Source organism: Sciurus vulgaris, assembly GCF_902686455.1.
Source record: "Sciurus vulgaris genome assembly, chromosome: 1".
NCBI lineage: Eukaryota > Metazoa > Chordata > Mammalia > Rodentia > Sciuridae > Sciurus > Sciurus vulgaris.
In genome coordinates this window covers 43,285,174-43,300,484 of record NC_136461.1, presented here as the reverse complement: position 1 = coordinate 43,300,484, position 15,311 = coordinate 43,285,174, and the positions used below count along the sequence as shown (strand labels likewise).

At 51.8% G+C, this 15,311-nt stretch overlaps 1 protein-coding gene across 6 annotated transcripts in view; it reads left to right on the top strand.

The window, feature by feature from the left end:
• The window catches only part of SSBP3 (single stranded DNA binding protein 3), a 159,944-nt gene that overhangs the window by 133,293 nt on the left and 11,340 nt on the right, over window positions 1–15,311 (top strand). Inside the window, exons 6-12 of one of the 6 annotated variants that reach the window (XM_079101537.1) lie at window positions 1,903–1,983; window positions 2,875–2,934; window positions 6,926–6,992; window positions 7,090–7,166; window positions 13,600–13,664; window positions 14,347–14,395; window positions 14,934–14,969. In XM_079101537.1, coding sequence (XP_078957663.1) covers window positions 1,903–1,983; window positions 2,875–2,934; window positions 6,926–6,992; window positions 7,090–7,166; window positions 13,600–13,664; window positions 14,347–14,395; window positions 14,934–14,969 — 435 coding nt within the window. Of the gene's footprint in view, window positions 1–1,902; window positions 1,984–2,874; window positions 2,935–6,925; window positions 6,993–7,089; window positions 7,167–13,575; window positions 13,665–14,346; window positions 14,396–14,933; window positions 14,970–15,311 lie in introns of all 6 variants that reach the window. The other 5 variants (XM_079101536.1, XM_079101539.1, XM_079101538.1 and 2 more) reach the window with 5 other exon arrangements.

The window sequence follows — 15,311 nt, the reverse complement described above, 5'->3', positions numbered from 1 at the left end:
AATTAGTAGCGTGGCAGGTAGGGGAACATCTGCTCCTCGGAGCTTTCCGGAAGTGAGCAGCCCCTGGATTAGCCAAGAAACTCCCGTGCCTGTAGCCAGTGGTGCCCTCAGGTTCCTGTGCAGTCCTCTGCATCTTGCTTCGCATACCTCTTCTGTCTCCACGCCACCGTCTGGCCCACCCTTTGCTCCTCCCCAGGACTGGGCTGAGTCCCCCTAGCAAGCAGAGCCTGGTGGTTCAGCTTTGAGGAAGAAGACTGAGGATGAGAACTCTACCCTTGCATCCCCCATGCAGATTTTGAATTTTTCTCAAAAATGACTTCTACAGCTAATAGCAGCATCTGGGTGGAGATAAGTACATTGGGGTGTGGCTCCTTGTCCCAGCACCACAGTCCAGCTCCAGGTAGGCCAGAGGATACTTCACACTTCTGGACTGAACCACCATCAGTTTCCTCACAGTAGAAAACACTTGGGATGTGTCCTGGAGTGAAAAACACACACTCACGTGCTTACATATACATGTAAAATAGAGAATAGTTCAATCCCTTGGTACCAGGGATTGAGGGGCACTTAACCACTGAGCCACACCCCCCGCCCCGCCCCCCCCCCCCCCATTTTTCCTTTTGTAAAAATTATTTTGAGACAGGGTCTTGCTAAGTTACTGAGGCTGGCTTTGAACTTTCGATCCTCCAACCTCAGCCTCCCAAGCCACTGAGATTACAGGCATGTGCCACTGCACCCAGCTAGATACCTGTCTTAAAACACTCTGATTTTTTTTTCCAGTTTCAGATTTTTAAAAAAATGTAGTTTGCAACCCACTAAATTGATTTCACCACCCACTAATGAGTGCAACCTGTAATTTGACCAACCTCATGGTTTAAGAGAATTCATCTCCCCATTTCTCCTAAATAGGGAGGTCAGCATAGCTAGGGCTCTGGGTCAGCTTGAAACTGCAGGTGGCTCACCACCAACTGGTATGGAAAGCCCAGACTCAATCCACTGACCCACCCAGCAGTCAGGGGTCTCCAAGCCTGCCCTCAAAGTCCCCTTGACCCTGGGCTGCAGGGGAAAAGGTAGGTCTTGGGACCATTGAGCTTCTCATTCTGGTGCTGCCATTTACCAGTTTTGTGGCCATGGCCAAGTACTTTTATTTCTTGAGACTGTTTCCTCATCTGAGAGACCCCACCATACAGGACCATTTTGAAATGGAGGCAAATTCATGAACCGAAGAGCCCAGCACTGCTTGCACGGAGTGGTACTTGTTTGTTATTTCATTACCCCATTGGTTCAGTCTATGGGGCCACTTTGTTCCTTCTGCCTCTGTCCTTGTCTGTTGATGCCCCTGTGGCACGCCCCCTCAGTGGGCATGGCCTGGGCCTCTCCCTAACCCATGATTGTTCCTGCTTCAAGTCATCCAAGTTACTTTGTCCTGATCCCCCAGACTGTGAGCTCCTCAAGGGCAGGGACCTCCCCTGATTCTTTCCCACATCCCCTGCAAGCGGCACGTGCACGCTTCGCATTTGGGTCCAGTGGCTTCTGGGCAGCCTGTCTGCACATCATTGTACCCTCTGAGCCCATCTCAACCAACGTATTTAACATGGCAAACTACGCTCAGATGGTAGACTGTGTCTGGACCTTGCTCCTGTATGCTTTGACGGAGGTGCTTCATTTTATTTTTCTTTACTTCTGAATCCCCCGTGAATGTATTGACCAGCTTCCCTCCTGCCCGTTTTACACCATTGAGCCGGCGACCTAAGCAGCAGCTCCACCACCTCCCGTCAGCCAGAGCCCCCACCTGCACGCCCGCCGCCACCCTGCGTTTTGGTTGAATTTTTGTTCTTTTAAGCTTCTGCGCTTCTCCATGTGCTGTGATCTATAACCTGCCTCTACTGTCTGGCCTCACAGGGTCCTCCGGGGTCACAGCCCTCGCCGCACGCACAGCCTCCACCTCACAATCCCAGCAGCATGATGGGACCCCACAGTCAGGTAAACGCACTGTGGCTCGCCCGCCCGCCGGGGGGCGCGGGGCAGGAGGAAGGAGAGAGCCCACAGAGGAAAAACAAAAATCAAAACGTGCTCCAGCCATTGCCTTCGAGTCTTTATGGACAAATTGAATTTTTTAAAAAATTTTTTCTAAAGATAGTCTACATTCCTTGGACATCACACCCAGCTTGGATATGAAACCAAGAGAAAAGAAAAAAATATTTCTGTGACCTTGTCGGTGGCCTTTGCGTTTTTGTTTTTTCCTCTCTCACTTTTGGTTTGGTTTTTGAGTTTGGTTAACCATTCGTTTGTAACCGAAGCTGCATCCCTAGCCTTTTCTTTGTGTGCTCTTGCTGCTGAGAAAGCTTTCTCGCCCATTCCCCTGCACTGAGTTGGGGCGCCCGCTGTCCCCTTATCGTTTTCCATTGCGTTTCCCCCTCAAACCCTCGCTCCCTTCCCGTGGCTCCCTGTCAGTAGTTTCTCTGTGTATGCACATGTGTGCGCACGCGTGCGTGGCGTCCAGCTTTGTCTGCAGACCCTGAAAACGTTATGTATGAGACCTTTTTCTTACTCTTTTATTTGCCCTTATGGAGAGCAGAGGTGTCCTCCTTTGCCCCTCGTTGATTTAACTGTTCTGCATCCTGTGCAAAGTCCCAGCCGCTGCCCCTTCACCCAGAGTAGATCTCCGTGGACCAGTGTGGAAACATTTGTTGGTGGATCTGTTGTTTCCTCTGCCCATGGGAAGTTTTGCCCAGAGGGAAGAGGCTACCGGGAGGAAAATAGCTTAGAAGATCACTAGTTGTAACAAACTGGACTTTGTGGATTGGAGAGCATTTGTGTTTGTTGCTGTACAGTAGTGCAGGCTGTCATTGAACTAATTCCCTGTAATTGCAGCCTTTTATGTCACCGCGATACGCAGGCGGCCCCAGGCCCCCGATCAGAATGGGAAACCAGGTACTGTACCTTTTCATGTTCTCTCTCCCCTCAGTTAGCCACCTTGGCCTTAGGTGGACTTTGACTCAGATCAGTATTTGGGAGGAGGATTGAGGGGTACAGGGACAGGTTGTAAGTTGGCGGGGGCGGGTTGCTTACCAGAGAATCTTCTCTGGACCCATGCTGCAGCGTTTGATCTGCCTATCCTGGCGGGATTCAAGCATCCAGTCCTAGGGTTCAGAGGGCAACAGCAGTGGCAACCTGAGTGGGATTGTAGGGTCTCGCTCTTCTAGAGAAGGTGGTAATGCCCATGCCCCTCCCTTCTAGCCCTTTCTTGGAAGAGGGTCTTCTTCCTTAATGAAGTTAATTGACAACGTGCATTTTTTCCTGGAAGCTTTTGAGAGTTGCCAAGACTGGTAAATATAATCCTGCTCTTAGAAGAGAAATGGCCCGTAGGAATGCTTACAGCAGGAGCCGGGGTGTAGCAGAGCAGGGCGTTTGAGTTTTTAAGCAATGTCTGCTCACTTCCCAGACTCGAAACAAGGGTTTGTTCATTTAATTGGAAAAGTGATCTGCTAACGAAGAGGTTTGTCAACCTGGGTTGTTTGCCTTACTCTGGCCGATGAGGGCTGTCAGTTCTAGGTGGTCTAGGTGGTTGAGCCCCTCAGGGCGGGAGGGAGCTGGAGAGGTAAAGGTGAATAGATGATGCCTCTTTTGAACATAGACAAAAACAACGTTAAAGGAACGTCAGGGAGATAACTTTTGTGCCAGAATATTTTTTTAATGGAATTCTTTCAGTGACTTTGCAAAAGTCCTTCAGAAAAATCTGACAGCAGCTCCAGCACATCCAGCCCTTGTTGCCATCAGAACTGGGAGTTTAATCACCAATCACAGTAGCGTTATCTGAATGGGATTCTTTCCGTTCTTGAGGCCCTGCAGGAAAGCCCCTGAGTGAGATGATTCAGGGACTGGAAAGAGACTCACATGCAGGGGCCTCTGATTTTAATGTGAAACTGTCTATCTGGCTTCCACCTTTATATTTCCTTTTGCAGTGTCCTTTGTGTTCTGTTTTTTTCTGACACAAAGGGAACAGATTTGCACATGAGGACAGACCTAGCCTTTTGAGAAAAAAGGGATCCTTGGATACGTTGCAGATGTGGCAGGTCAGAGTGCAGGAGTGACTTTCAGGCTCACAGTGAGCTGGGCTCCAGTTTGTCCCCAGCTTACAGCCCTCGTTGGTTCCACTCTGCCCCACCCACTCAGCTTCCACAGTTGGAAGTGACTTCCCCTGCCTCTGTTGACACCCTATGTCACCAAGTGAGCTCCTTTACCATCGCACACATGGACCCCAGGAGCAGCTTTCCCTCTTGCCCACTTGGTGGCTCTCCTTGGCCAAAACTGGCTACCACCCTAGGGAGAGAGTGAATGCTTCCTGATGGTAATCGTGGCCCTTTCTCCAACCATTAAGAGAGATGGAGAGGGCTTGTGGGTCTTCATTCAGCCATTAAGTGTGAGTGGTCCGCACCTTGCATTGCAGGCAGTTTTCCCAGCCTTCCTGCCACCCTTCATAAGAAATCCACAAGTTTTCCAATTTCCTGTGAACTCCAGAAATCTTTGTCTTCCAAAGAGGAATGGGCCCTATCCACAGCTATCGCCTCTGGTGGTTTCGTGGCGAGTCCCCCAGTTGGGGCCACCCAAGTTAGCTCAGCCCCCCTGCTCTCAGTGGAGGAAACAGAGGCAGGGGTCCTTGCTTGGGCTAAGAGGGCTATTAGGGGAACAAGAAGCCAGTGGTTACTCACTTGGCCCTGAAGCTCTGCAAGGCCAACCTCCCTGGCTAGAGGTTTAGGTCTGTATTTTTAGAGTGCTGCTATTTTTCAAGCCAGGGTCGCTTGGGTGGTCGTGAAAGTGGAATTCGATAGATTTAGGAAAGGTGGTGCTGAAATCTGGGTTGTCAGATCGCTCTCCCACACAGACCTCCACAAATCCCCCTGACTCTGCTGGTGTCCTGGTGGGCAGGTGAGTGACCTACAGGAGCAGCTGACCATTTGTCCATTTCCTGGACAGATGCTGCCTGTGCCTCACTCTCCAGTGCTGTCGAAGAGCTGACCTACCTTCGGTAGCCTGTGACAGCCCCAGAGCACCTCTCCTCTGGGCCCTGAGGGGGTGTGCGCAGCAGGATCATAGCCCCATCTACCAGCTGCTGCTTTTCTGCTTGCTTCTGTTTGAGGGCCTCCGCCTTCTCAGTGTGAGACCTGTTTTCTTCAGCCATTGCGCTCCTTCCTTCCCTGATATCGAAGAAACCCAGGCTGTCCTGTCCCTATTACAGGGTTACCAAGTGAGGGAAGTGAGTCTCAGGGCTCTCTGAGCCTCTGCATAGCCTAGCTTTGCTCCTGGAGTCCTGACACATATTAGGTTTGGGGGAAGCCAGAGAAGAGCTTTCTATAAGATCCGATGGTCAGTGTGGGCCTATCAGCAGAGGGAGCAATTGCCTGTCCCCTGTGGCTGCTCCATCAGGGTGGGTAGGGTGTTTGTGCACTGGGTAACTCAGGACCCTGAAGGACTCCACATCAACCTCCTGGGCTCTCCCAATCCAGCCAGCCTCAGATGCAGGCCTTCTTGAGTCCCGAGTCCTATAACCCGGGTGAGCAGACCCAAGCCAACCAAGTGATCCAGAACTTGGGAACTGGAGGCCAGGAAGCAGGGAGAAAGCCAGGGTTGGAACAGCTAAAACCCAGGGCTGGGGAGAGCCTCCAAGCACCCCCGGCTGATGGGAGCTGCAGGCACCGAAAGCCACTTCCTGAGCAGGAGGTAATACCCAGGTTGGAGGGCTTGTGTGGCCACCCTGCAAGCCCCCAGCCACACCCCTTCCATTGTGAAGCTTTGAAAAGCAATGAAGGTCTGTCCCTTTGTTTCCTACCACCTCATTCCAAACCTGCTTGGAGTTCACTGTTGGGCCAGAGACAGATGAGCTTCCCACTTGGCTGGCCCCACTGCTGCACCAGGGGTAGACCTCTTGTCACAGGCATCCCATCCTTCAGAGGCACTGGCACCTGTAGCTGGGAGAAAAGCTGCCATCACCATAGACTTCCTCCCAAAGGAGAGAGATGGTGTTCTAGAGTGGGGTCCTAGAAGCACACTTCCCAGCTTACATGGCTCTTTTCTCCAATTGTAGCTAAAATAACTTTAGTCCCCAGTAAATCATTTGTATAGGTTATCACAGCAGGTGTGCCGAGCACTCCCCCAGGAGCTCTGGGCACCCTGTCTTACCTTCTTGATAGCAGTCCCATCAGTGCCACCTGCCACTCGGCAAGCTTTGACAGCAGGCTCTGCTGCAGCATCCCTTGCTCCTCTGCCTGCAGCCCCCTTGTCATCCCAGGGCTAGGAGGCCTAGTTACTTGTCCTGGCTTTGCTGATAAATACATGGCTGAGGGCCTCTAGGCTGAGGCCTAGAGGCCTCCCCATGTAAACCTCTAAGACCTTGTTCTAAGGCCTTGTTCACCTATAAAAGGACTTCCCCTGGTGATATGGTTTTAGCCAGTGGATCTCAGTCCCCATAACCCAAAGCTGGAGGTATAAAGAGTTGCAGCTCTGTGAGAAGACTTACACTGCAGCATCCCAGTATAGACGCTAGGAAGGAGGGAATTCTGCCACCCCGGAACAGGTGTGAGCAGTGCATTCTCCAGCATGACCTAGAGAATGCTTCTGCCTCCTTCCAGGGCTCTGGCAGGCAGCGCAGGTTCTGACAGCCGGGTAGGGCGATGGTTCCTCTCCTCCTGCCTACCCCCTTTCCTTACCCTCCGTCCATTCCCCCACCTGGTGTCATAACTTGAACAAATGCTTGCTGGAGCTGATTGTTTTGTGCTGGGGGACCCTTCCCAGTTGACAGGCAGCAGAAATAGTCTCAGGGTGGCTGTGAATGATCCCAGATGGTAGGTGGGACAGGCAGATGCATCCCGTGCATCCATCAGCTCCAGGGAACAGCTCCTCAGCTTCTGTCTCATATGTCTTTCAGCCTCCAGGAGGAGTTCCTGGGACACAGCCATTGCTGCCCAATTCCATGGATCCCACCCGACAACAAGGTAGAGAGGGCAGGGTGGGGCAGGCAGCCTGTGGCACCAGGAGGGCTCCTCTTTGCCCTGTCCTGCCAGTCCCTGGCTTACCTATTCTCTTTTGCAGGCCACCCCAACATGGGAGGATCAATGCAGAGAATGAACCCTCCCCGAGGCATGGGGCCCATGGGTCCTGGCCCACAGGTAACCAGCCATCTTTCTGTCCATCCATCTCCCTGGCCATCTGTGTGCACCCGCCTTCTCTCCTCTTTCCACCGTCTGTCAGTCTTCCCATGTCTGTGGCTCACAGGGGTAAGAGGGCAGGTGTGTCTGGGTCCTTAGCTTCCTTCTCTGCCTGCAGTGGATTGCCCCGGAACACAGCCAGGAGCATTCCCTGGGTAGGTGGAATTGAGGTACCTCAGGGAAAGGGGACATCTGAGAAGTGATCCTAGACTCTCCTGGGGTGGGGTATCCTAGCATGGGATTGAGGAATTTGAATGGCATAGGGGCCTCCAGGAATCCCAGGGTCACTGTGTGCTGACCCACAGGTGAGCATGTGAGTGGTATCCTGCTTCTGCCTGCCACTCACCATTTGTCTATCCTTGGATCATTTGTATATCTGGGGATCCAGTAGGCCTCAGTGTCCCCACTCTATCAAACGAGGGGTGAGTTTTTATCCATGTTCTTAATGATAGAAGGAGGCCAAGGTGCCATAAACCATATTAACCCCAAACCTCAGCCAACTTCATACACCCATTTCTGCCCAAGATTCCTTTTGACCAGAGGGCTCCTTACCAAAAGGAGCAGTTCAGAAGTTTCTGTAAGAAATTATTTTAAGTGCCCATTGTACCTCTTCATAATTACAAATGCAGTTCCCCCTCTGACACAGCTCTATGTGAGCTGTGAAAGTACCACGTGGGCAAGGGTCTGACGGGCCATTCCTGCTTTGAACCTTCTCACAGTTGTTCCGCTCCTCCGAGTATTTGAATGTGAGAGTTTGCTGTGTTCCACCCTCCTTGGGCGTTCTCTGGAACCTGACCACCCACAAGGAGCTGGAAATCTGAGTGAGAAGTAGGAGAGTAGGAGGTTTCGTTCCAGGGTATTCCTTCCTTTCGTTCCCTGCCTGGGAGTCGGTTTGCCTTGTCTCTCCCTGCCTTGATTGAGGTGTGGGGATTCCCTGGACCTCCTCCACAGGTGTCTGCCTGCCCGGGGGGTGGAGCAGTGGCCCCCACACATACACACCATGCTCCCTTTCCCTGGAATCGCACGTGCAGCAGTCCAGCTGCAGCTTCTCAGTGGGGAACATCTGTTGTGTTGAAAGATTTTAGGGAGGGCTTTATTTTCTGTTGGTCCCGTAATCCTAAAAGGAAGCAAGCCCACCACAATGGCAGCCCCAGTGTTCTTGTTTAATTGTTCCTCATATCATCCAAAGTTCATGTTTTCACCACTTTCTTTTAAGCTCCCGGGGTGGCCCTCTCCTGCCTGGCCACTGCCTGGAGCTGACCTCTGCAGGGCCTCCTGTGGGAGGGACAGAGAGGGTAGGGGCTGAAAGCAATATCTCTTCTCCAGAGCAAGAAATGGTTCTTGATTCCCTTGGCTTGAGCCACTTAGTAGTCACTTCCTCTTGGTGCGGTGTCAGCAGTGGGCTCTAGGCAGTTCAGGAGGGTGGAATCAGGAGGGAAAGTTAATTCCACCACCTACCTGCAGGGGTTCTGAGAGGCTCCGCAGCTGCATCTGTAAAATGGGAATGAACCTAGTATCTGCCTGTGGGGTTGCTGAAAGAAAGGGTCAGGTCCTTGTATGATGCATGGAACTCAGTAGCCCCACCTAAGTAATTTGTTTTCCAAATTTGGGGACTTAAAACCATTGTTTGGGTTTGGTGATTGCTATTAGGTTCTATTTTGTTTTGTCTCTTTCCTGGTGAAATCATCAACAGTTTGTTAAACCTATAGTGAGATTGAGGTTCTAGAAGCTGGAAATGTATGTTATCAGAGTGTCTGCGGCCATGTTCCGGAAGTGTAGGACTTCCTCCTGACTTAGTGGTTTTCTCATCATGTCATTTTAGCATACTCCTTTGGGCACACCCTAAAGGTGTGAGGGTCCTGGAGGCAGGGTGCAACATTGTGCAAGGAATGGAGCTTCCCAGGTCCTGAGGACTGTACCCTGAGGGAGGAAGATGCAGCCCTTGGTTGAGATGACACCCCCCCCTGCCAATCTTCAACCTTAGGAGCTCTGAAGACATCTCCACTGTGCCTTATTAATTTATTGTATTGATTATAGAGACCCTCAGGAGGATCACAAGTTCAAGGCCAGCTTGAGCAACTTAGTAGGACTCTTATCTCAAAATAAAATAAAAAGGGCTGGGGATGTAGCTTAGAGGCCCTGATTCAGTCCTCAGTACAGAATGAAAAAGAAAGGAAAGGAGGGAAAAGACAGTGGAGACCCTAAAGTGCTTTGCCCTTGTCTCCATATCCCTCTGAGTAGGGTGCAGTATTAAATCTCACACAGCTTGGAACATCTGTACCCCATCACTGGGAGCATGAAGGCCAGACCCTGGGCTGGCCAAGGATGGTGTATGGGATGGGTTAAAGTGTCTAGGGACAGCTAGAAAGTAGGCATCGGGGCTCTCCTGAGCACAGCAGAACCTGGAAGCTTTGAACTCTTGAGTCTGAGAGTGGAAGACTTCCCCCAGGCCTGTTTGTCTCCTGAGAGTGCTGCTTGGGCTTTCCCTGTGGACAGGAGAGGGGCGAACTCAGAACTTGGTACTAGAAAACTCAGTTCTGACTACAGCCACCCTGGGTTGAACCTCTAGCCCCTCGTTTGCAAAATGGGCAGCCAGGTGATGATAATAATAATAATACTAAGCTCACAGGGCTTATTGTGGGTCAGGGTGAGACAGTGGCTGTGAGCACCCATATAGAATTTTTGGATCCTGTCCCCTTCCTATAAGAACTGAGCTCTGCCTGTGCCACAGCTCAGGCTATTAGGACAGCCAGGGCTGTGACTGTGGCTTGGTGGTGGAGCACTTGCCCAGGACGTGTGAGGCCCTGGGTTCAATCCTCAGCACCACGTATAATAAATAAAGACAGCCAGCCCCTTCAGGAAGCCCAGTAAGCACCACTGCATGCACAGCGCCCTACTGAGATCAGACACAGAGGTAGGACGCCATGGTCTGTAATTCCCAGTAGGGAGTTAGAGTGTGTTTAGCCAGTGACCTCTCCAGAACTTTCTGAGCAGAAAACAGAAGAGTACAATGTGGTCATGGAGATCCTTTGTAAATTTCAGAATCTATCAGAGTGATACTTCTTGTTTTGAGCTACCTCACATTTTAGTCTAAACATCCCAAAGGGGCCAGCTGCCCAGGTGTTGCCCTGCCCTTTGCCCTCAGAACCTCAGACAAATTTTACTCTGCTTTGTAAAATGACCAAGTATTGCTAAAAAGAAGGCAATACTCCACTTAATCCATTTTTCTTAAAAAAAAAAAAAAAAAAAAAAAAAAAATGTGTCAGTGTCACGCAGTAAGCTTGTGTCCAAGTGTTTGGAAAGTGAATTCTCTTAGCTGAAGCTCACACTGCAGGGCTCCTGGTCAGACTCAGGTAGAAGAGTGTAACAGGACCCCATATAGCCCCTGCAGATTGGATTCCCAAAGCTGCTGCTCCCTCAGTGATTCTGGTATTCAGGTTGGGGCTAGAATCAGATCACTGTCGTGGCTTTCTGCATTTGAGAAAGTTCAGATGATGGAAAATCCATTGATCTTTAGGGGTAATCCTGTGCACCTGGAGAAACTGTCTCTTCGGGCCCCTGCTGACTCAGGGCCAATCCAAGCCCAGTGCCTCTAAGCAGGAACCATGGAAAGTAGTGCAAGGATCGATCATCGAGGTTCAGAGCACCGGGAATTGGGTAAAGAGGGCGTGGGACCCCTGACGACCTTCCAGTGTGGGGTGGTCTGACTCCCTCTGCCCAGAAAACTGCCTAGACAGCGTCTGGCCCTCCCGACAGATGAGCCTGGTGCCTCGATGGCTCTTCCCCTATGGTAAGGTGGAAATGGCCCCGGGTGGGCCCGGGAGGCCTGTGAGGGCGTTGCAGGAAGCACAGCCTCACCTGCGGACCCCTGCCTGCTGCTCAGTGCCTTCCTGTGTCATTATGGACCATCAGACCACAGAGGCTGAGACCCAAAGGTTGTGGGAGGGTATGTTTTCTTTATAACTGTGGATCAGACCCTTCTGCCCAGGGTCTGGGGCACCTGAGTAGGTGGAGGACAAGGAGTGAGGGAAAACAGACCCCCATGACCTTGGCCTCCCTGTCCCTGCAGACAGTGCTGATCACAGGTGAGAGGTGTCCTGGTTAGTGAGCATGCCGCCCGCCTGCAGCAGCCCAGCTGTGGCAGCCAGGAGTCAGGAGCCAGAGCCCATTACTCCTAAGTCTCTGCAACCAGGTGCTAAGCTTTCAGCCCCACTTTTATCTTGATGTATGGGGTGACCTTGGACAAGTCTCTGGCCTCTCTGAGCCTCCAAGTTATCTTCTGTGAAGTGAGAGGTATGAGGGGCCCCCAGGGTTTATCTATAGAGCGAGGCTTCACAGGGCAGCCTTTCTGGCCCAGTGAGGCTCCTGTAGGTGGGGCAGGGTGGGAGCAGAAGGGTTGTGCCCTGGAACCCTCCAGCCAGGAGTTATCTTGCTGTCCAGCCGTCTTTCTGGAGGGAGTGCTGCCTGAGGCCTTTCCCAGGGCTAGCAGAGGGGTGGGCTATAGCCACAGTCCCTGGGGTTGTCACTTGACCTGGAAAACCTTTCCAATGGGCCAGGCTGTGCACAGTGGACAGTAAGCTGCCTGACATGCAGTGAGCTTCCCATGTGGGGCGGGGGCTGAGCTTTGTGGAAGAAATCTTATAGCAGTATGTGGGCCCTGGGAAGGGCCTGTGACGCCCGTGCTCAGTGATGCCATGGCAGCATTGAGGGCTGTCATGTTTGTTCTGTGGCTGCCATCCCAAATTGTCATGCATCACCTAAGTTCACAGAGCACTTGAGGAATGTCACTTCACGATCCACCTAGGGCCCCATAAGGTTGCAGCTTCATGGACTCTGTCCCCATTTTACAGACAACGCATCGCAGCTGAATTGTGGCCAAGCTGTGGGGCTGTGACCCAGCTCAGCTATACACAGCCGAGCCACAGGGCTCACTCTGCTTCAGCTCCTCAGTTTTTTTAACCTCTAAAGCAGGGTAGTAAAGGGGTTGGCATGACCATTAAATGGAGATGATACACATAAAGAGTATAGCGCAGTCCGGCACCAAGCACGCATTTTTGTTATTTGTGTAATGTGCTAACGTCACCAGCACATGGCCAAACTTGAGGCCAGCTCTCCTGTGTGCTGACATGAGTTCTCACTGCATCCTGTCCCCACTGACTCCAGGCCTTGCTCTGCCCGCCAGCCTGGTGCTGTTCCTGCCATTGTCTGCATCCTGTCTAGGCATTCTTCTAGGTCCAGGCCTTGTGGGTGACCAGACAGCAGGTGGCCTGGAGGCAGAGAGATTTGGGGAGCCTCATGTTGCCTGCACACTTGTCAGCTCCACCTCAACCTCCTGTTCAGTCCCCTCCCACCAGAGGCGAAGCTAAGAATGCAGACTCAAGGCCTGTAGGTCCAGGTCGAAACCCAGCTCTGCCATTTGCAGACTGTGACTTCAGACAAATCTTTATCCCTCACAAAATGGGAATAATACCAGTCTCAAGGACCAAATTGGGGACTGAGTGTAAAGTGTAGTCTGTGCTTAGTGAAGGGCTGCTCATGCTGGCTGTTCTTTTGCCATCAGAATTCCACCAACCTGCTTCTTCCAGATTCCCCTGAGGACAGAGCTTAGGCTGCCACAGGGCACACGTTACTTCCCACACAGTCACTTCTTTGATCCCTCCCCCATCCCTTCAGTGTCAGCCAGTTGGGCACCCAGTTTGTGCCAGCCATAGCATGGAGTGAGGGCTGTGGTCACTGTCCCCACATTGAGAAGGCATTCAGGCTCCAGTGAGAGCTGACCATAACTGAGGGCGGTGTGGGCCTTTGGGGTGGGAGATTTTAAGGCACTCAGGGAGTAACCAGGAGGGAACAGCACACTCGGGCTGGGGGGACAACATCACAGAAGCACTGCTCTTTGACACAAGAACCCTCCAAGTGGAGATGGGAGGCAGGGCAATTATTTCTGTAAAGAAAATAGCTCTCAGAGAGGCAGCATTAGTCACGATGAGGGGAACAGACTGAGAGACCGGGTGGTACCCGCTCTGCCTCCCTGGCTTGTCCTGTGCTGAATCTGCATCCTGAGAACTTCGGGGTTTTGTGTACTCTTCGCTCAAACTGAATGGTGGGGGAAGTTGCAGAAGAGCCGCTTGCTCGACAGCCACATGTTTTTGAGAACGTCATTAAGGCCCTGAAAACACATTGAATGTCGTGACTGTCCCTCTGTGCTGGCTTGTCATTGTCCCTACCACTTGGTCCTTGCCCTATCCTACCTTTTTTGAAAGAATGTATTATTTTTCTCATCAGGTCCTTTTCACTGACTAACCCTCTCGCTTATATTCTGTCTGTTTCCCCTCCCTCCTTCTCTCTCTGGCTCCCCTTCTCCTTCTCATAGACTGACCCTTGGTTATCATTGCAGAATTACGGCAGCGGCATGAGACCACCACCAAACTCCCTCGGCCCCGCCATGCCCGGGATTAACATGTAAGGCAAAAGGTCTTGGCCGGGACTCAGAGCCATGGCTGTACCCACCCTATGCTGGCACCCTGAAAGACTTGATCAGAAATCGTTGCTGGTACCTCTCTGGGCCTCAGCCTCCTCATCAGTAGAGTGAGGATGCTGACGACCTAGGATGAGCGCCCAGCTTCATGCCGCAGGCACCGTTCTGGGCACATTCCAGGGCTTGGCTCACCTAGTCTTTCTGATAACCCTGCAAGGCAGTTCTTACCACTTGCAGTGAGGTCACTGAAGCACAGAGAGGTAAAGTGACTTGCCCAGTCTCACACGACTTTTATCGACTGAGTCAAAATATGGACCCCTGAAAAATAGCCACTGTTCTCCAGTACTTCAGTGATTTTTAACTTTCATGTGAGACCATGGATGGCCTATCTAGGAAAATACACATGCAAAGAAATTTTTTTTATATTTCATTATGATTTTATAAATGTAATGTATTTTTCAAATTTTATATATAATTTAAAGGAGTTAATGGATTTCCACCTATCAAACAACCCATTCCTACCTCAGAGCCAGATAGCCTCTAAAACCCTAGGGCTGTATAAAGGACTTCCTGTTACTGATGTCAACCCTTTCCTGCCCCTGCTGGCTCAACCCCTTAGAGTCCACAGCACTATTTTCATTGTCTCTGTCTTTCTCCTTCCCTCAGGGGCCCGGGAGCTGGCAGACCCTGGCCCAATCCCAACAGTGCTAACTCAGTGAGTATCAAGGTCAGGTAGGGTGATGTTTACCAGGGAAGAGGTTCTAGGAGCAGAAAGGTTCCTGTCCCCAGGTAGAGGTGTCAGGGAGGGGGAAACACAGTAGGATCCCACCTGATGCCTCCAAGGAGAAAGTTATGAGAGGTAAAGGTCTAGGAGAAACATGTTGGGTCATCACAGAGCGGCCCCTGCCCTGCCCTGCCCTGCCCTGCCCAGGCCAGCCCTCTGCAGAAGCTCCCAGGTCTAAGCTGAGAACCTGGGTTCAGAGAGCATTGTTCAGGAGGAGGCCCCTGTCCATCTCCAGCAGGGCAGGCTTCCAGAGTTCAGAGGAAGGAGTGGGTAAGTGGGTACATTGCAGATAGTCCAGCTGTCTCTCCTCCCTCCCGCACTAGAGGCCTCCTAGGCCCATCTCCCAACTCCTTCCAAAACTGGGAAGTAAAGAGTAAGGTGTGTTCCCTAGTGGGTTTGGAAGGAAAGGGGGCACTGCCCATCAGAGGAGGTGACTCCAACACATGGCTCCTCCACATCTTGTTTCCAGATTCCATATTCCTCCTCATCACCCGGCACCTACGTGGTAAGTGTGTGTGGGCTGGGGTCATTGCACGTCCAGTCAGTGTGATTGTGTGTTCAGAAGAACTATTTCAGGGTCCCTGTCTCTTTCCCCGTCCAAACGCACTGAGCAACAGTTCCCAAACTGCTAGGACTTGCCATCCGTATTCAGGCACCTGTGCAGGCCTGGGGTGGCCCAGAAACCCCTCACTAAGACCGGGAGTAGTCTCCTGGGGAGCTGCCCTGCTTGGCTGCTGAGCTTCCCATGGGCCTCTGCTGTCATCCGCTGGCCTACCCATGAGCATGTGTGCACACGTGTGTATGCCACAGGTGCAGTTTGTTGGCTTGAAGTGAGGAAGCAGGGTGT